Source organism: Sarcophilus harrisii, chromosome 1 (genome assembly GCF_902635505.1).
Source record: "Sarcophilus harrisii chromosome 1, mSarHar1.11, whole genome shotgun sequence".
Lineage (NCBI taxonomy): Eukaryota > Metazoa > Chordata > Mammalia > Dasyuromorphia > Dasyuridae > Sarcophilus > Sarcophilus harrisii.
Window position 1 is genome coordinate 211,222,548 of NC_045426.1, and position 20,742 is coordinate 211,243,289.

The 20,742-nt window shown below is 31.4% G+C and overlaps 1 protein-coding gene across 2 annotated transcripts in view; it reads left to right on the forward strand.

Annotated features, from left to right (window-relative positions):
• Window positions 1-18,316, forward strand: part of CDC42SE2 (CDC42 small effector 2) — a 109,606-nt gene extending 91,290 nt beyond the window's left edge. For both annotated transcript variants that reach the window (XM_003762975.4, XM_012544087.3), the window contains 3 exons: window positions 5,040-5,141; window positions 16,818-16,933; window positions 17,535-18,316. In XM_003762975.4, coding sequence (XP_003763023.1) covers window positions 5,040-5,141; window positions 16,818-16,916 — 201 coding nt within the window. In that variant the 3' untranslated portion in view covers window positions 16,917-16,933; window positions 17,535-18,316. The remainder of the gene's footprint in view (window positions 1-5,039; window positions 5,142-16,817; window positions 16,934-17,534) is intronic.
• The last annotated feature ends 2,426 nt before the right edge of the window (window positions 18,317-20,742 follow it).

Sequence of the window (20,742 nt, forward strand, 5' to 3'; positions counted from 1 at the left end):
TATATCATGAGTATGATATTTTAAATATTTTAATATTTAATATTTTATTTTAAAGAAAAACAACTTTGAAAGAAATAAGGACAATAATCACAGTGAACAGTGACCATGTCTGATTTCAGATGACTAATGATGAAATGTGCAATCCAAAATATGCAGTCCATTTTCTGATAGAAAAGTTAAGGACTCAGTGCAGAATGAGACTTTTTTTTTTTTTTTAACATGGCCTACATAATTTATTTTGCTTGACTTTCTGTGTTTGTAATAGAAGTTTTATTTTTCTTTTGTTCTCAATTGGGGACTGATGAGATGGAGATAAGGGAGACTTTAAAAAAAATAAAACATAATTCTTTAAAATTAGAAAAGACCACTAAACTTGGAAATTAAAAAAAATCTTTGGTAACTTTGGAGAGAACAATTTCAGTTAAATGATAACTTTGAAAACCAGATGATAGAGTTTAGAAGGCTAGAGAAGGGAACAAAGCAGTTATCAATATTAAACTTCTCAGTAAGGTTAGCCACATAAGAGAGAAAAAATTATATCAGATTCTCAAAATAAGTGAGTGTACTTATCTTTTCTGAGCCCTTCCAATAATCTTCATTTTCCTCTTATATTATCTTTGCCATTCTGAAGTGGAATCTAAGGATTTTTTTGTTTTCATTTCCCTTATTATTGGTAATTTTGCAGCATTTTTCCATATAGTTATTGATAACTTTAGTTTCTTCCTTTTAAGTATTGCCTATTCATAGCCTTTTACCACTTATCTGTTGGAGAATTCCATGTTATATTTATTTGAACCAATTTCTCATATATTGGATATGGAACCTTTATCAGAGAAACTTAATGGAAAAAAATTATAGAAAGCAATCCCTTCTAATTTTAATTGTACTAATTTTGTTTGTGTAAAAATTTTAATTTTATTGGAATCATTCATTTTATTTTCTGTGATCTTTCCCATCCCTTATTTAGAAATTCTTCCATGGTCATATTTGTGAAATATATTTCCTTCCTTGTTTCTCTAATTCATTTTTATAAGTTTTGGAGTTTTTCTTGTGAGAAGAAGATAGATACTAGTAAAGGTTTGTTGATTGATTGATTGATCTACAAAGATAAATATTATAAATGGAGTTTTATATTCTATAACAAAGCAATAACCCGTCATAATGATTTACTACAAGTTGAGAAGTAGAGAAGTAAAACAGATTAGTTACATAACACAGAGAAGAAAACCAACACAGTAATATGATGGTATAGAAAGCAATCAGGCAGAAACCAGGTATAGAATGATATTCATATCATATATAAAGATTACTATCTGTACACTAATATCTAACTGTCTAACTCTGTCTCTATGTATGTAATGTGAGGTATGAGTGTGGACCTAGTTTCTACTAGTTTACCTGGCAGTTTTGTGTTGAATAGTGAATTCTTTTCCTTGTAGCTAGTATCTTTGTGTTTATCAACCCTTAGGCTACTATTGGGTTTTTTTCTTTATGTTGTATCTTTAATCAGTTCCACTGAGCAACATCTTTATTTTTTAACCAGTTACAAATAAGTTTCATGAGGCAGAGTTAAAAAGGGAAGCAGAGGATGAGATGGACAGATGCTATCATGAAAGCAACGAACATAAACTTGGAAAGATTTCAAGAGATAGTGAAAGATAGAAAGGCTGATGTGCTATCGCTCATGAGGTCACAAAGAATCAAACATGACTGAGTGACTGAGTAACAACAAAAGCTTTGTAATAGAATTTGAGATCTGGTACTCTTAGATCACTTTGCTTTTCACTTTTTTTTTTTTCTTCACTGTTTCCCTTGATAGTCTCAGCTATTTTTGTGTAAAGTAATCCCTTGATCATTAGATTGATATGACATTCAATAAGTAAATTAATTTAGGTAGTATTGTCATTTTTATATATTGGCACAGCCTCCCCATGACAATTTCATATTTTTCTGATAATTTAGATCTATTTTTAAATTACCTTTTTCCAATGAAGTAAAATTCATTTTTTTTTTCTATTCTATTTCCCCCAATTGGAAAAAAAGAGAAAAATAGAACTCTTATAACAAATAAGCATAGTCAAACAAAAGTTATTCCAACATTAATAATGTCCAAATTATGACTCAATTTGCAACACCTCTCTGTCAAGGGTGTGGTTATCATGTTTCAATATAGGTGTAAAAATAAATGTTGAAAATATCTTTACATGTAATTGGAAAAATAAAATTGAGTTAAATGACAATATAGGGGGAAAAAACTTGAGTCTCAAATTCTTTCTCTTCCTTCCCCTTCATTGAGAAGGCAAGCAATTCGACTTAGTGTATATATGTATCATACAAAACATATTTCCATGTATGTCACGTTGTTGTGTGTGAGAAAACAGGCAAAAAAAAAAAAAAAGAACAAGAAAAATAAAATAAAGAAAAATATCTTCTTCAATCTGCATTCAGGGTTCACCAGTTCTTTCTCTGGTGTTGGATACCTTTCATCATAAATACTTCAAAATTGTCTTGGATTGTTTTATTGCTGAAAATAGCTAAATTATTCACAGATTATCATACAATATTGTTATTACTATGTACAGTATTGTGGGTTCTGCTTATTTCACTTTACATCAGTTCATGTAAGTCATTCCAAGTTTTTTTTTTAGAGCATCCTGTTCATAATTTTTCATAACACAGTAGTATTCCATCACAATCATATATAACAACTTTTTCTGCCATACCTCAGTTGATGGACACTCCCTCAAATTCTAATCCTTTACTTCAGTAAAAGAACTACTATAAATATTTTTGTAAATATAGGTCCTTTTCCTCTTTGTTTTTTTAAAAATATCTTTGTGATACAGATCTAGTAATGATACTGTTTGATCAAAAGGTATGCAAGGTTTTCTAACCCTTTGATAATTCCAAATTGCTCTCTAGAACAGTTGAATCAGTATACAACTTTAAAAAAAAATTTGAATTTCATTTATTTTTTATCATTACTAAAGCTTTTTATTTTCAAAACATATGCATAAATAATTTTCAGCATTCACCCTTGTAAATAGTCTTGTGTTCCAAATTTTTTTCCCTTCCTTCTCTCACTCCCTCCCCTAGATGGCAACTAATCCAATATATGTTAAACATATGCAATTCTTCTATACATATGTCCACAAGCAAGTAAATGATTAAGTTTGTTAATCTCCTGTTTATCTTTTAAATAGCTCTTTTTTTCATCTCTTTTTAAAAATAACATTATTTCCTTAGGGTCAATAAAAGATGTATTTGATAATTTAGCTTTTCTGCTTTTTGAGAAGTTTTTTATGTCTTAATACAAGATCACTTTTTGTAAAGGTGTCATGCGCAGTTGAGAATTACATACATTCCTTTTTATTCCTTCCTAGTAATCATCAGAGTTTTATCATATTTAACATTTCTAAACTTTTATTCAGTTCCTTAAATATTTTCTTGCTTATTTTAAAAATTGGGATTTGTCTGACCCTGAAAGAGGGTCATTATGGTCTCCTGTTTTTATTATTTTGCTCAGAATTTCTCTCTGTAATACATTTAGATTCTTCTCTTACATATTTAGATCTTATACTATTGTATGTATATATGTTACATAGTGATAATAATTAATTATCCATGGTACATTTCATAATTTTATAATTTATTTCTTAATGAAGTCTTTTTTTTTTTGCTTGTCAGAGTAACCTTTCTTAATGTCATCTGAAGTATAATATATTTTGTTCCAGCCTCATCCCCTTATTTTAATTACATGCAAATATTTATGTATAATTAATTAAATTAGAAAAGGTCTTAACACTTGTCAATAGAATACAGGGAATGCAACATATTTTATTTTTTTAAAAACTTAAACATTTTAATTTCATCTGGAATGTTTTAGCTGAAATAAAAAGAAAATATATTTTAATCTTTAGATATTTTAGGGAAATGGGGGATAGTCCTCTGAACTACAAATTTATTTGAGTTCCTCATTTTATGAGTAAAAAACACAATGAGAGATCTAAAGAAGACTTGGGTTTTGCTTCTTAGCTAATACATTGTGAATGTATTATTAGATTCTGCAAACCACTCCGTTATCCTCTTGCATTGTATGGATTTATCCCATTCACATTCAAAAGTATGATCATTAATTTTTTATTTCTCCCATCTTTTTCTTTTATACTTTTTTCTTTCACACTTTTCCCTCAGAGTCCAGTAACAGATCCTTACCTTTTCTCTCTTTACCTTTTCCCAGTTCATCTTCTAACATTATTACAGTTTGTTTAGTTTATGATACATGCTTCCCTGAATCTCCTCCATACTCTCTCCTCTGTCTTCTCCTCAGCCAATCATTTTACCATTTATTAAGTGCCAGGCACTATAAGTAAGCACTTTTTTTTTGAACTTTGATCTTCATGATTCCAAATCTAGCCCTCTATGCACTTTACTTCTTCAAATGCTTAGCAATATTTCATAGCTATTGACATGAAATATGGTGTTAAAAGGAAATTTAAATCAAGGAATTCAGAGTGATGATGCATATATGATAGAGTGCAGGAAAGTAGCATAATGATACATGGATTGAGTTCATGGTTGGGGTTGGGAGAACATCAAATTACAGTCAGTATATTTATGAATGGCTTTAGGAAATAATTGACTTCTGAGATCAATAGTTCAAACAATAAAGATGAATAAAAACTTTGATTAGCACAGAAATTTTCAGAGTGAGATCATACTTTTAACTTTTGATTTGTAAAGGAATAAATGATGTTCTGACTGATGAAAGTAATTTTTCTTGTATTTGCTTTGCTTTTCTCTTTTTTTCAATGTGAAATTTAAATCCTTATAATGTAAATATTTGGATTGGAACTAAGTCCTTGAGTTAGAATAACATGTAGTTCTGACAAGTCTTCTAAAGTTCAGTATTTGATTAGCATTGTAAAATAATCATTTTAACAAGTCAGTTATCCCATATGTAAAAATTAATATTAAAAGATCAATTTTTGATGCTTTTCACATATAGCTGATTTTGGTTTTATTTTTTCTCATTTTAGAAAAGGAGACGGAGGATTGACCGAAGCATGATAGGCGAGCCAACAAACTTTGTTCACACAGCTCATGTAGGATCAGGTGACCTGTTCAGTGGAATGAATTCAGTAAGCATAGTTTTGGCATATGATGTAACATACATGAATATTGAGAGTTGAGAGCTAATGATAGAATCTTTGTGGTGATTTAAATATTTTTATTAAATTGTGACATTTGCGAATAGTATAAAAATATATATGATGTAGGCAAATATGTATCACTTAACCATTCTAGCTCATAGTCCCTTTCATACCTTTTTCCAACTCTTCCCTCCTTCATTTTCTCATCCTTTTTGCTTCTGAACAGTTCTCTTTGTATATGTTTTTAGTTGCGGTCTTTAAGACTCTTTTATGCAAACATTACTATAGAGTCTATTTCCTAAGTCTGCTTCTGCCTGTATTTGATGTTATTGTTAAGAAATTTTTGAAGGATACATTTATCACCATAGAGCAAATTGTGTTGCCATAAAACAGATTAGAATTTTTACTTATCCTTTCATCCATAAGAGTAAATAACCTAGGGGTTAAAAAAAAAAAAAAAAAAAAAAAAAAAAAAGTCTTAACACGTGTCAATAGGATACAAGGAATGCAAAAATTTTTTTTAAACTTAAACATTTTGATTTTATCTGGAATGTTTTAGCTGAAATACAAAGAAAATATATTTTAATCCTTAGATGTTTTAGGGAAATGGGGGATAGTTCTCCAAACTACAAATTTATTTCAGTTCCTCATTTTATGGGTACAAAAAAACACAAGGCTAAGAAATCTATAGAAGACCTGGGTTTTACTTCTTAGCTAATTATGACCCAAGACAGTTAAATTTCTGGATTTCTTTACTTTCACTTATAAAATAAGATGATTGAACTAGTTGGATTTCTTGAATTCCTTTTCAGTGCTGAATTTCCAACACTCCAGTTTTTTTTTCAAATGAGGAAACAATTCAGGATTTTTTTTTTTTCCTGCTCTCAAATTGTGACTATCATTTGTCACTTTGGGAAGGAAAGAAAAAAGACATAATTAAGGAATGCTGGCTTTTTCCTAATTGACAGGTGGGAGTTTAGCTACTGCCTATCAGATTATAAAAGTTTGCCACTTCAGTTGACATAAGCAAAAGGACACTATTTGTAGTTTTCTAGAAAGAAAGCAGCTGCTTCACTTTTAATTTTGCATGAAAAGTACTTGGGTTTACCTGATTACTTTTAGCAATTAGCAAGAGATGTCACATTGCCATCAAAATATAATGTTATGATTAGCTTTGAACTCCTGCCTCTATATAGATTGGGGAGAACATCTATGTAGAACATCTATTTCTCTTTATAATGTAGTCATCTCTGCCAATTGTGAATAATAAACAAATAGCTTTTAAGTCATTGCATGTTTGTTTTTTCCCCCTCAGTTCTTTCCATAAGAAATGCCTCCTGCTCAGGAAGTTTTGAAGTATACATCTAAATTGAACCCCACTTTTTGACTTTCACTCTGGTTTGTTTGTTTGAGGTTTATGTGTGTGTATATCTCTCAGAGATATATGCAAAAATTCCAGAAGATACTTCACTTCAATGGAGCTACTTATCATTGTAATTTAGTGTTTTATGTGGAACTGTGCTACATAATTTTTAAAACCCAACAGTTCCATTTCCATAAACATGCTTCCAAACAAGGCTAGAACTTACTGAGATATTTATAACATGTATGTTCAGTTATATACAGGTTTTTTGTAACTATACACATATTATGGAATTTGTTTTTCTGAAGGAAACTATGACTAATCCTAACCACTTTTCCCCCCACTAATTAAATAGAAACTTGCTTGGAAGAGGTAATCACATATTCAGCAGGTTGTCTAAATGCCTTAGAAAAGTAATCTTTTCTGGATTCAGCTTTAATAATTTAAAGAATTATATATATTATACATATATTTATGTATCTTATGCTTTATAAGTTTAGAGATCATACAGACCAACATTTTCATTTTGTAGATGAGAAACTAAGACCCAACAGGTTAAGTGCTCGATATTGCACAACTATTAAGGGTCAGAAACCAGATTTGAAGCTAATTTCTCTAACTTCAATTCCATTGCCACTGCATCAAAAATCTCAAAAATATAATCAAAATATGGGATCCTCAAAGAACAATGGAGAGATACATAAATATAAGTGCTTTGAAAAAAAGTATGAAGGATATGCTTTTTTTTCTCAAAAGAAAATAATTTATCTTAATATTTATAGTTTTCTATCCGGAGAAAATAAGAAATCAGTCAACCTTAAGTAGCTTTTAGAAAGGAATATTTACTAAAGTCTTGTAGAAAGTCAATTAAATTTCAAGATAGCATATAAGGGGTAGCATACAGCTTCAGGTTATTTGAAATCCTCTTCTCTCATTCAAGAAGTATTCAAGTAATTTCCCTTAAGCATGGTAGGATTTCTTTCCTGGGCTCCTTATGAAACTAAGACTCTATATATCCAGTTTATGCCTAGTTTCTCAACCCAGATACTACTGCTGTTAGTGGATCTGAAGATGCTTCTAGCAAAGTGGGAAATCCAGCATCCTCTGAACTTTTTGAAGCTCACAAGATACCTCTATCCAAAAAAGAGAGGGTAGGGAAGGAGAATACCTAGGTTAAGTACAAAGCTGAAGCTTATCCTCCCCACCCACTCTCCAGGCGGTTCCTCCTTAGAAATACTTGTTAATAATCCTCCTTGTTGAAATACTTTCTCTTCTATTATAGCTCCCTGTTACAAGCTAATGTTAACACTTTCATGCTGGGTTCAGAGGTTGTGATGAAATTCCTCTGACAGAACATACTTTCTGTCTGGAATCATTTCATTGGACAAATGATATCTAACATCTCACATCTAATCTAATATAAGGCAGAAATTTTTAACGTGGGAAGTTATTTTGAAAATATTCTGATAATTGTATTTCAATATAATTGGTATTTTTAAACCTTATATAATTTTTCTTATGGATTTAAAAATATTATTTCAAATGTGATCCATAGTCTTCAGTGAACTACCACAGGAGTTCATGACTCCAAAAAGGTTAAGAATCCCTAGTGTAAAATCTATGATTGAAAATAGTCGATTGATTGACATTAAGTGGGGTTGATATGTGATGTCTTAATTACACAAATTCATCTTACCTTAATCACAGATATATTTTGTTCACTTTTATTTCCATAAATATTCCTTAACCCCCCCAGTAGCTTTTTTAAAATTTCTTTTGTGTTAAAGAACAGAATGTTCTCATTTTAATTTATATCCCAAAGTATTGATAATATCAGAGATCTTAATTTAATTTAATTTAATTTAATTTGTGGGATAACCACAGATTTCTTATCATTTAAAATGGCTTCCTGAAAGTATCCCCAAAAGGAAAAATTCCAGGAATGTCATAGTCAAAATGTAGAGCTCCTAAGTTTAAAAAAATACTGCAAATATTAAAGCAAAGTTAAGTACCAAAAACCACAGTTAGGATTAAACAAGACCTGTTAGTTTCTACTTAAAAAAAAAAAAAAAAAAGAATTAAACAATTAGAATAAAAATTAACACTTCTCATTCTCTTCCACCAGGAGACAAACATGGGAGGGACAGGGGTGGGGTGAGGGTAGAGAAGAAGAGCAAAAGAGTGCAAGCATAATACTTGGGAGGGAATAGTCACAAATTTCCTTTTTCTGAAAGATTAAAAGGGAGGAACTAAATTTAAAGGGGTGTCTTTTGCCTTTTAGATATTTAGGGATAGGTAGAACAAATTGTGGTAATGGAAAATTACTTTGCAGTAAGAAATTATGAAAAATAATTTTAGAGAATCCTCAATAATAATGAACTTATGAAGTAAAACCAAAACAATTTATGCAAGAATAGTAAATTTTTAAAGAAAATGATTACTTCAAGGGCCTTAGTAGCCATGTTTCCGAGGGACCTGTGATGAAACGTGAAACCTTTTGACAAAGTTCTGAAGAATTTAAGGTTCAATAAGACACATGTGCATACATTTTTGGACATGAATATTTTGCTTGGGAGTCAATAGTAACTTAAAAAAAAAAAAGAACTTGTGACATTTTTCTAAAACGAATAGAAAAGAACAAAAGGCAGCTCAGAAGGTAATACAGAAAAGTAAGACAATCCTGCAAGTAACGTGTTTGTTATTAAGTCATTCAATCATGTCTGACTTTTCATGACCCTATGAATCTCTGTCTATGGGATTTTCTTGGCAAAGACACTAGAGTGGTTTGTCATTTCTTTCACTGGTGGGTCATTGATCCAAAGGCAGACAGAGGCTAATTGTCTTGTCCAAGGTCACAAAGCTAGGAAGTTTCTAAGTCTTCATTTGAACTTGACTTTGAGCCCTGCACTGTATCCACTGCGCCATCTAGCTGCCTAAAGTAACATGTATAATTTATTCTATATATATTCTTTTGAAAAGCATGGTTTCATGTATTTTATGTCCCTTTTGTATTCTGCTGTGTGTATGAAAATAATATTTTTTGATGTTGAAGTTCAGAATTAAAATAAAACTGTAAAACAAGGTAATTATAGGTTATATAAAATATCTCACCAACTGCCAAGACATACAGAAGAATTATATAAATAAAATCACAAAGCATTTTAAAGAAACAGAGGGACCTAAATAACCAAAAATATTAATTATTCATGTTTGGGGCATGCCAAAAATATGTCATAAGATGAAAATATTACCTAAATTATGCTATAAATGCAATGTCACTTTCCCTATCTGTCATTCAGAGAGCAAGGGGTAAAAAAAGAAAAACAGTAATTCATAAAGAACACAGGTCTAGACTTTCAAGGGGGAAATAATGAAAAAAGTAAGAGAAAAAGGGAGCTTTGGGATCAAACTGTACACAAAAAATAGATTATTGATGAATCATAAAAATATTTGGTATCAGTTTAAAAAACAGAAAAAATTTTGACTAGAACAGATTAAATAGAGAAGACTCAGAAACAATTGAACATACCTAGCATACTGTTTGATAAATCCAATGTCAACTATGACCTATAGACAAAAGTAACAAAAAATTAAAACAAAAATTTTACAAAAACAACAAAAAACTCACAATTATATCAGTAGATGCATAAAGGGGTTTTGACAAAATACAACAATCCTTCCTATTAAGAATACTTAAAAGTATAGGCAAAAATGGATTTTTCCTTAAAATGATAAGAAACATCTACTTTAAACCATCAGTAAGCATTATTTGTAATGGGACAGTAAGCATTATTTGTAATGGGAGTAAATTAGAAGTCTTCCCAATAAGATCAGGAGTGAAATAAAGATGACCATTAATCACCACCATTATTCAGTATTATAAGAGAAATTTTAGTAATTAACAATAAGAGAAGAAAAAAAAGAAATTGAATAAATCAGAATGGGGAACAAAGAAATAAAACTTTCTTTTTGCAAACAATATAATGGTATATTTAAAAAATCCTGGAGATTCAACAAAAAATAAGTTCAAATAGTTAAATTTTTAGCAAAGTAAATTTTTGCAGAGTGTAAAATAAACCCATATAAATATCAGCATTTTTATGCATCACCAACAAAGTCCTACAAAAAGAGATAGTAACAGATAGCTCATTTAAAATAATTATAACAATATAATATACCTAAGAGCATTCCTGCCACACTTTTATGCTCTTAAAACATTTATTGGAATTTTGCAATCATAAGAGTAAAAATAAAACAAGTGCAAACTTATATGCAACTAGATCTATACAATTCTTTTAATAGAATAGAGATGAGCCTATGAAAGAGGAATGGTTTTAAACATTGAAACCACATATTAGAAGAAACTGAATTCATAGTTTGCAATTTCATTGTTCAAGGCTGAGATACACATTCTATTATTAAAGGGAGCAAAGAAGATTCTGTCTTTTCTGAAATAATTTTCATTATCAAATATTATTTCTTTAAAGTATTAAAATTTATATGCATCGCTTTGAAAAAACATCCTTACAATCCCATAATGAGCATTAAATTAGCAATCAGTTTCAATGTTCTTCTGCTTCTTGATTGCCTGTCTGGAAAGGGCAGGACTCTCTGGCCTCTTCCCAGGTCTGGAATTCAGAGTACTCTAATCATTCCACTTTGAAAAAGAGAGTTCATGTTCTTTGAGGTGAGCAGGATGAATTGTCGGTAGTGCTGGGAATCAGCCACCTTGAGGATTATGTTGCGTGGTTTCTTTTATTGACCATGTCCATGTAGACATCAATCTGGACATGTGAAGGGAGATTTTGCAATGGACCATAAAGAATGAAAAAGAACATTCCCCTGGACAAAGATTGTATGTCATTGAAAGCAGCTTTGCTCCCTCTCCAGGCTGAACTGTGATGGCCAGGGTCTCATTGTTGTGGTCAAAAAACATCTTCCCTGAGTAGGGTCCACTAGGAGAGCAGATTGTTGAAGTACAATTTGCATTGTACAGTGAGACACCTTCTTAACTGTTGGTAGATTTTTTATCTCTGTCATTATTTCATCCATAATTTAATAAATCTTTTCAAACTTTTCACTATATGAAGAACTATATAAACAAAAATCATAAAACATTTTATACAAATAAAATCATATTTAAATAATTGGAAAAGTATTCATTGTTTATTAGTAGGCTGAACCAATGTAATAAAAATGAAAATTCTACCCAAAATTAATCTACTTATTCAATGCCATCCTAATTAAATTACTAAAATATTTTATTGAACCATAAATAATAATAAAATTCATTTGGAAGAACAAAAGTCCAAGAACATCAAAGAAATTAATGAAAAAAAATATAAGTGAATGAAGCCTGACAGCGCCAGATCTGAAGCTATATTATAAAGTGTTAATTATCAAAACTACCTATTACTGACTAAGCAATAGAATGGTAGATCAATGAAATAGAATAGGTATACAATAGTAATAAATGATTATAATAATCTTGTATTTGACAGTTACTTTGTCAAATTTATGATGTGATCTTATACCATGTATCAAAATATTCCAAATATATACAAGATATAGATATAAAAGATGGTATGTGGTTATGGAAATAGTCCTTAAACAAACAAGGAATTTTATAAAATGGGCAGTTTTGAATAAATAAAACAAAAGTTTTTTTCACAAATAAAGTTAATGCAGTTAAAATTACAAAGGAAAATAATTAGCATTAAGGGAAAAATTAAACATATCTTGACAATGAGTTTCTCTGATGAAGTTCTGATATCCAAATTATGAAAGGAATTGACAGAAATATAAAAAATGAACCATTCTACAATAGATGAAATTTAATAATAGAAATAGAAATTTAGATGACTTTCAAAAGATGAAACTATCAACAACTACATTGAAATGCTCCAAATTACTTAAGATAAGGCAAATATAAAATAACAAAACTGTGAGCTGCTATCTCAAACCCAAGTGTCAAAATGACACTTGTTAAAGAGGCTGTGGAAGTGCAGGTACACAAAGCCACTGCTTGTGGAGCTGTGAAGGGATTCAGATCTCAAAACAATTTGGAGCTGTACCCTCCAGATCATTAAACTGCATATATATCTGTTGGTTCTATATATATTAGATTTATCCTCCCAAAGAAATTAAAGAAAGAGAGAAGTAACCCCATTGTATACTTTGTTGTAACAAATACATTGAAGGTGTCCAAGATTTGAGAAATGTCTAAACAAATTATGGTATGTAAATTAATATTATTGCATTTTGAGAAACTTGAGAGGATTTATATTCAAATTAGTACACAATAAAGTGAGCAGAAATAAGAGAAAAAATTTAGATAATTATCTTTGTAAAGAAAGATGAGAAAAAATTTTCAGATAATTAAATTTTTTAAAGAAAGATGTCTGTGAAAGACTTGAGAATTACGATCAACAAAATTACCCATTTATGATAACTCTAGAAATCTAATGATGAAATGTTTTTTACCTATTGGCAAAAAAGTGATACACTGAATGTCATATACATTTTTCAGATACTGACTATATGACTTTGTTTTACATAACTATATTTAAGAGCTTTTAATTTTTATTTTTAGAGGCAAATATTTAAGAAAAGCTTGAGTTTAGGTAAGAAGAGTCTAGAAAAAATGGGAAGCAAAAATTAAATAACATCAATGAATCATTGAAAAAAACTCATAAGAGAAATATTATAATATATCATTATTGTATTTATAATAGAAGTTCTGAAGGAGGACACAGAGAAGCAGGGCAGTATTGAAACTACTATGTTAAATTTGAATGATACAAAATAAAAACAATAACCAAGATCTACATAATGGGAAAAAATCCAAACTGTCACCTTTCTGTCTGTATCTTTCTATCTAAAGTATAAAACAGAAGCTTGAAGTTTAATATGCAGCCTTCTTTTTGTTTTTTCTTTATATATTGAATTGTTTCCATGTTTCATGTTTATTGATATTTATCAAGTTCAGAATAAAATTTTTTACCCAAAAAAAGCCTCAACTGCCTTCGCACTCTTAAAGATTCCTCCATTGTAGAACCACCCCTCCCCTTCTCCTTCTCATTGGTGAATTCCTCTTGGAACTTTTTGTGGAAGGGACAAGAGCAGCCACCCTTCATTACTCTCCTTGGCCCCACTCCTGATTCTCCAAATTTTACCACCATACCCCTGCATGAGTACTTTTTCTTCCCAGATTTTCAGTTTTCTTTCATGTATTGTATTTACCTATTAAAATGTAAGCTTCTTCAAGGCAGGGAATATATTTTTGTTTTATTTTTATTCTTATCACAGCACAATGCCAGTTACATAGTGAATGTTTGTTGACTAACTTTAAAATACTGAAGAAATGGGAAAGAGGCAAATTGTAGAAGACCTTTAGTGATATGCTAAAGAATGTGTGTTATAATTGGGATACGAATGCACTGTTGGTGGAGTTATGAATTGATCCAGACATTTTGGGAAAATCATTTAGAACTATATTCAAAGCACTAACAAACTATATTCTCTTTGACCCAGTAATACCATTACCTGTAAGTCTGTGTCCCAAAGAGATCAAAGGAAAAGGACCTTTATATATAAAAATATTTCTAGCAGCTCTTAATGTGGTGGCAAAGAATGCCCATCCATTGGGAAATAGCTGAACAAGTTGTAGATTATGACTGTAATGGAATACTGTTGTGCTATAAGAAATGATCAGCTTGGGGCAGTTAGATGTCACAGTGAATAGAGCATCAGCCCTAGAGTCAAGAGGGATCTGAGTTCAAATCCAGCTTCAGACATTAAGCATTGTGTTCTTAGGCATGTCACTTAATCCTGATGCCTCTGTAAAAAGAAAAAAAAAAAAGAATAATGAACCTGATGATTTCAGAAAAATCAGGAAAGACTTGACTTATGAGAACTGATACAGGTATATACTCTGATACAGAGTGAAGTGAGCAGAACCAAGAGAATGCTACACACAGTATCAGCTATACAGCTATTATCAAGCAATATATGCTTGATCGAAAGTGGACTCATGATGAAAAAATCCAGAGAAAGAACTGATGAAGTCTGAATGTAGACCAAAGCATCCTATTTTTCACGTTTTTGGGGGTGCTGCAAAGGCATAGTTATGGGAGATAAAATGGAAGACTTGCATTGTTGTAATGGGTATCATTTCTACCTTCCTCTTATAAACGTCTGCTTTGGCACAACTCATAAATGCAAAACATCACTGGAGATGTGGCTAAAAGATTGTAATTGGGGGTAGGCAGAAAAGAGAAATCTGCAGTAATACTGTGCAAATGGCAGGCTACCTTATGAGAAAAAAACTAAAACAGAAGGGAAAATAGGAAATCGATATAACTATACTTGGAGTGAAAATTTTCAAAGCTAAGAAGAGAGAAGAAGGAAATGCAAAGAGAAGAGAAAGAGATATCATGGTTACAAGGTGGAGGAAAAGGAATAAGAGAAGGAAAATAAAAAGGAACAAAGAATTTGGACCTAACCCCATCACCACTTTGATAATAAAGCAATTAGTCTCCTATATAAAACTCACTCCTTTTAAAGAAAAAAAAATTAAAATAATAAAAATTTGTATAGTATCCTTTTACATGTTCTTTCTGACATATTAGGGAAATGGATTTCCACATAAGTGAATTTTTAGGATAACTAAAACTTGCTTCTATAAGTCTTACAACTTTTAAATTTATTTTAAAACAAAGGTTTCTGCAATGTATTATATGCTTTCTAATCTGGTTTAAAGGATTTATATAAAACATAATGTAAACTTTTTGATGGCTGAGTATATAATAATATAAAATAATATAATAAACAAACAAACAAAATATAATAAACAATAATATAATAGTATATAATAAATATCGATCATTGTGCTGTGCTTTAATGTGCTTAGGGTCCATTAAGGTAGTTTGCCTCCAGCTAAAGGGCCCCAAATTTTATAAATTTGTGGATTTTGTGAATTCTTATGCTCCTTTGATGTATACCTCTTTTCTCACTTTTATGTTGAATTTCTTATTTGTAGCTTTTTGTGACCTCTGGCTTGGTAAAGCAAATCATGATACATGATAGAATTATATATGAATGAATAAAATAGGTGCTATTTAAGAGTCTGAAGGACTTTCATATAAGGAGAGTACATGAGTTTTAGTACAGGATTGTTAATAATCAAATTTGGTTGTGTAGAGGGTGCTGGTCCAGGAGTTCTCTTGTAAACCGAGTTCAAAGACTGGGCCTTCCACCTACCCTCTTTATGACCTTAAGTGTCCTATGTCATTTAATTTCCCCCCTTCAGTTTCTCCATCTAGAAAATGGTGCTATTGGATCACACAGTCTCTTTCACCTTTAAATTATTGATTGCAGGATCCTAAGAGACATATTTTTATACATAAAAACATTTGTTTAGAGAGAAAAGTCAAAAATTGAATTGAAATGTGAATTTAATTAAAGACAGATTACTAGAATTGGAATCAGGAAGTTGTTGAGTCATTCAGTTATTCCCAGATTTCCATGATGCTATTTGGGGTTTTTTGGGGGGGAAGAGAAATAGTTTGCCATATCCTTCCCATGCTCATTTTACAGATGAGGAAACAGAGGCAAACAGGGTAAAGTTGCTCAGAGTCACATGTCTAGTAAATGTTGAGGGCCAGATTTGAACACAAAAAGATGGGTTTCCCTGATCCTAAACCCAGTGCTTCATTCACTTTGCCACCAAGGTGCCCCAATGGTCAGGAAGGCATGCATTGGGACTGTGACCTGCCGTATCTCACTCAGTCTCTTTCAGCCTCATTTGTAAAGCAGGGATGATTGTGGCACTTATCTCAGAGGGTTGTTATTCAAATCAAGTGAGATCATTTATAAAAAGTGCTTTGAAAATATAAATGTTTGTGTTTTTATTATCACTTTCACCAAGAATCCCCATAGTGGGAGGGAAAGGGAGGTTATTATATTTTTAGGAGTTAGAGTCACATCATCTTAGCATTGCAAGAAAATTTCAAAGACCTAGTCTAATCCTATTACTTTACAGATGAAGAAACAGAGTCCTATAAAGGCTGAAAGACTAGGATGTCAGGAAAAGCATAGAAATGTACTAATAAATAGTAGTCCTCTCTAGCCTTGCCCATTGCAGAAATTTCCAAATACCAGAAAAACACTTAAAGAAATGCCTTTCTGTAAACATAGAAAGCATAGTTGGAATGGGAATTCAAGATGAGAACTACGTATGCTTTTAACAAGCCTTCCTAAGTCTTGTTTGTCTTTTCAACTTACTCTTTTTGTTCTTTTAGGTTAGCTCCATACAGAACCAAATGCAATCCAAAGGAGGTTATGGAGGTGGAATGTCTTCAAATGTCCAAATGCAGCTTGTAGATACAAAGGCAGGATAACCTTGGGAGCATTTTCAGTAAGTATTTCAGGTCTTGCTGTGCCTCAAAATTAAGAAATGGGCAGCTTCTGTGACCACCAGAAAATACTGAAAATACTGTTATAAGTTGCACTCTGAAGAACTAATTCAATTCAACAAATATTGATTAGCCAATTAAGCTATATTATTTTTAATACCTGAGTTCTTTTTTTCCCTAACAAAAGGGGTAAATTTATATGGCAATGTATCTTCAATTATGTAAAAATTGATGTTGACTGACAAAAACTTATACTGATTGAGGGTAGTTAATGCTACCAATACTGCCATTTATGACATCTCTCCTTTACCGTATGCTAAATTTGACAGTACTAACAGGGAAATCAAATTTAACTATAATCTTTTTGTTCAATAGCTTTTCTTAATTGAGATACTATTAAAAATGCCTTGCAGTTTTTTTAAAAAATGATTCTTCTATAATCCTATATGATCTGTGAAAGACCCAAAGAAGTGAATTTTCCATTTTTAACTATGTCTTGTTTTAACTTTGAAATTGTAAGCTTCTTAAAATAAAAAAAAAAAGTATCCTCTTAAAAATAACAATATTGAAAATAACTTGGATTTTTTTTCTATTCTTTTGCAGGTTCATGTGAATTTCCATAGTTCTTCTTTCTACTGTTTTGTTTTTGTTTATTTGGAGTTTTTTGGTTTTTGGAATTGTTTTGGTTTGGGACTTGGGGGGGAGGGGGCCCTTGAGACTACTTTCATGCTTATTTTAAGAAAGAAATGTGATATGGGACCTTGTTCAACCTCTTGTGATTACTTCAGTGAAAAGTTACTGTTATGCTCCAAAGAAGCTGTTTGTAAAAGTGGATCTTGTCATGCCTTCCACTGGCATGCATGTTGTTGGCTTCTACCAAAATAATCGATAAATAGTAGACTGGGTTGTGATTTTATATTTTAGATATTTTTTCAAGTTTGAATAAATAGGCAACTGATTTTAGCATGACATTTTCCTCTAATCACTACTATACAGCATAAGTTTGCCAATTTTTTTACTTAAAAAAAGAAGCTTTTCTGTCCCTTCTACTCTTCTTGTTGTAATTTTAGGTCCCAAGCATGACATGTTATAATTTTTTATTTATATATTTGGGGAAAGTCTAGGACCCACAAGCACAATGATCATTTTCCCATTTGTTTAAAGCCTGGCAAAGTAAATGCCTGTGCTTTATAAAGTTGCCTCTTTGGTGCCAGAAATAAAATTGCTCATTTGCTGCAGCTTTTGTTGCTGCTAGTGGAGAAAATTTAAGTATGGCGCTATAGTCATATCAGTATCACCGAAAAGGATAATTTAGCTGCTTTAAAATGATGTCCCTTTTAGTTCTATTTGATCTTGAAATAAAACAAAAGCTTGCATTCATAAGACATTCTGTTGTAAATGTTAGTATATTTATTTTAAGAGAACTGACCTCAAGATTGTAAACTAGTGTAGTAACATATGTAAATAACATATGATAGTACTTTCCTCCAGTCAGTTTTCAAGTGGTGTTGCACTAGCTACACATTTCTTTTTACCTTCCCTTCCTTTTTTGCTTTTTATGTTGACTTTTAGACTGTCCATCAGCAGAATGTTGAACTGCCTATCTGTGTTATTAATAGCAGTTCAATGAACCTCTCAACGTAGTTGGTAAGTTTTTTTTTTTTTTTCCTAAGTGTTTCCAGGCCATGTTAAGTTGCTAATAGCAACATATTGACCTGGCAGAATAGAAACTATGGAAAACAACTTACAGGGTGACTTTTTACTGTTGGTAAGAAGCCTTTTGCTCAGGTTCCAAAGCATATTCATCTTTCACAAATTGTAAAAAGTAAATTTGAATATTGCACTATCTTCAAATTCTAGAAATGGTTCCTCCTTCTTCCATTATCCCCATTCCATACTTTCATAGTTATCTGAAAACAAAGTCATTAATTTCATTCTCTCTTGATTTTTTAAAATTATTCATACAATTCACCTCCATGTTTGTCTGATACGGTTATCTAACAATAGGGCAAAATTGAGCTAAACCAGAGTGCCACCAATAAGTTGGAAATTAAATGAATGCAAAGAAGTAAATTTTTATACGGTATTCATATTTCCATCTAAACCTCACTTCCTTCTGAAACAACTAATTAAATAAGTGCTAGATATGTGATGGCACTAGATAGTATCTTCTCCCTGGTAATTTACAAGTTAATTCACTGGAAATGAAGTAGCCATCTGATTACACTTACATAGTTATACCTGCAGAGTGGTCAAATGTAGTAGATTTAAGTAAAAGAAACAGATTGTTGATTCTTTGGATTCATGATTTCAAATGGTGTCCAAGATCCTTTCTATTAATATAATTTGCTCCTTGGAATTTGACGTAAGAAAATCATTGTCAGTAATGCGTTTTTGGAAATGGAATCTTGTATTTGATTTGATGATCCAACTGTGTATCTATGACTACCACACTGACCCCAGCATTTTTTCCATAGCACTATTTGATATATTCGGCTCTGCAGTGCATTATCATTTCACACTTTATCAGAATATGCGCACTTTAAGACTGGTGCTTTTTGCAACAGAGAATAGCTACATTCCAACTACTCTGCTTCTACTGTTTCTCTTAGAAGTACCATTGAAATTCTTCAGATTCATACAAAGTATAATGTGTAGAGTGCAGTACTGTCTGGGCAAAAGGCTTTGGACCATAGGAAGTGCTGTCACTTCTGCAGGATGAGCAGCACTATCAGCAGATCTTGACTGTGTATTGCTCCTGAGGGTTGAATTAGAACAGCAGGAGAAGCCAGGTCTCTATAGTCATTGTCTCTTCAAAATCATAGGTTTTCTTCCCTTGATTGATGTTAAGATAGGTATTTGGGTCAGTCATCCCTCCCATTCCTGTCGTAGTTCAGTCACATCTGACTCATCATGACTCCAAATGAGGTTTTCTTGGCAAAGATACTGGAGTGGTTTTGCCATTTCCTTCTCCAGCTCATTTTATAGATGAGGAACCTGAAGCAAACAGGGTTAAGTGACTTGCCCAGGGTCACACATCTAGTAAATGTCTGAGGCTGAATTTGAACTCCAGCCCTCTCGCTCTCTCCACTGTGCCACCTGGCCACTCATAGAGCCATTCCTGATCCAAAGGAATAAATGTTCCAGAAGACATAATGTGAGCTTCCATTTCTAAGCAAGAACTGAATTTCTCATTCCTTAGCTTTCCAAACTGCTATATGGCCTCTCTAATGATACTATTAAAATAACTCTGTATGGTTGTGCCAGGGAGACTATTATAATTAAATCATGGATCAGAAAACTCACTAAAAATATTGAACCATATTTTCTAGAGTTTTTCAATACATAAAAAGAAAAATTGAGACTGGCTTTAATGATTGATTAATTAAAAGTTTAGATGCATTTTAAAAATTGATTAAATTATGTCTATGGCCAAACATTTCTCTTGTGGTAAAGCATCTCCTTTTGAAATATAAGCTAATAAAAAAATAGAGTCCATTTACATCAAATTTAGTTTTTAGTCAACTTTAATAAAATGCATAATTTTAAAATTTGGAACTAACAGTTAAAGATTAACTCACATAGTATTACAAGAATAATTCAGCTTAAAATGGTGCCAATATATGAAAACCAGAATTATTATGGTTCAGTGATTGAGAGTGTGTTAGGAAGAAGGGAGTTCAGAAAGAGAAGATAGTTATTTCCAACGCAATTTTTGCCATTGGGTCTTTCAAAACAAGTTTTGTGATTATAATATTTTTTCCTTTTGCCACCAATTATCAACTAAAATAGATTCAAAACTTACTCTCAT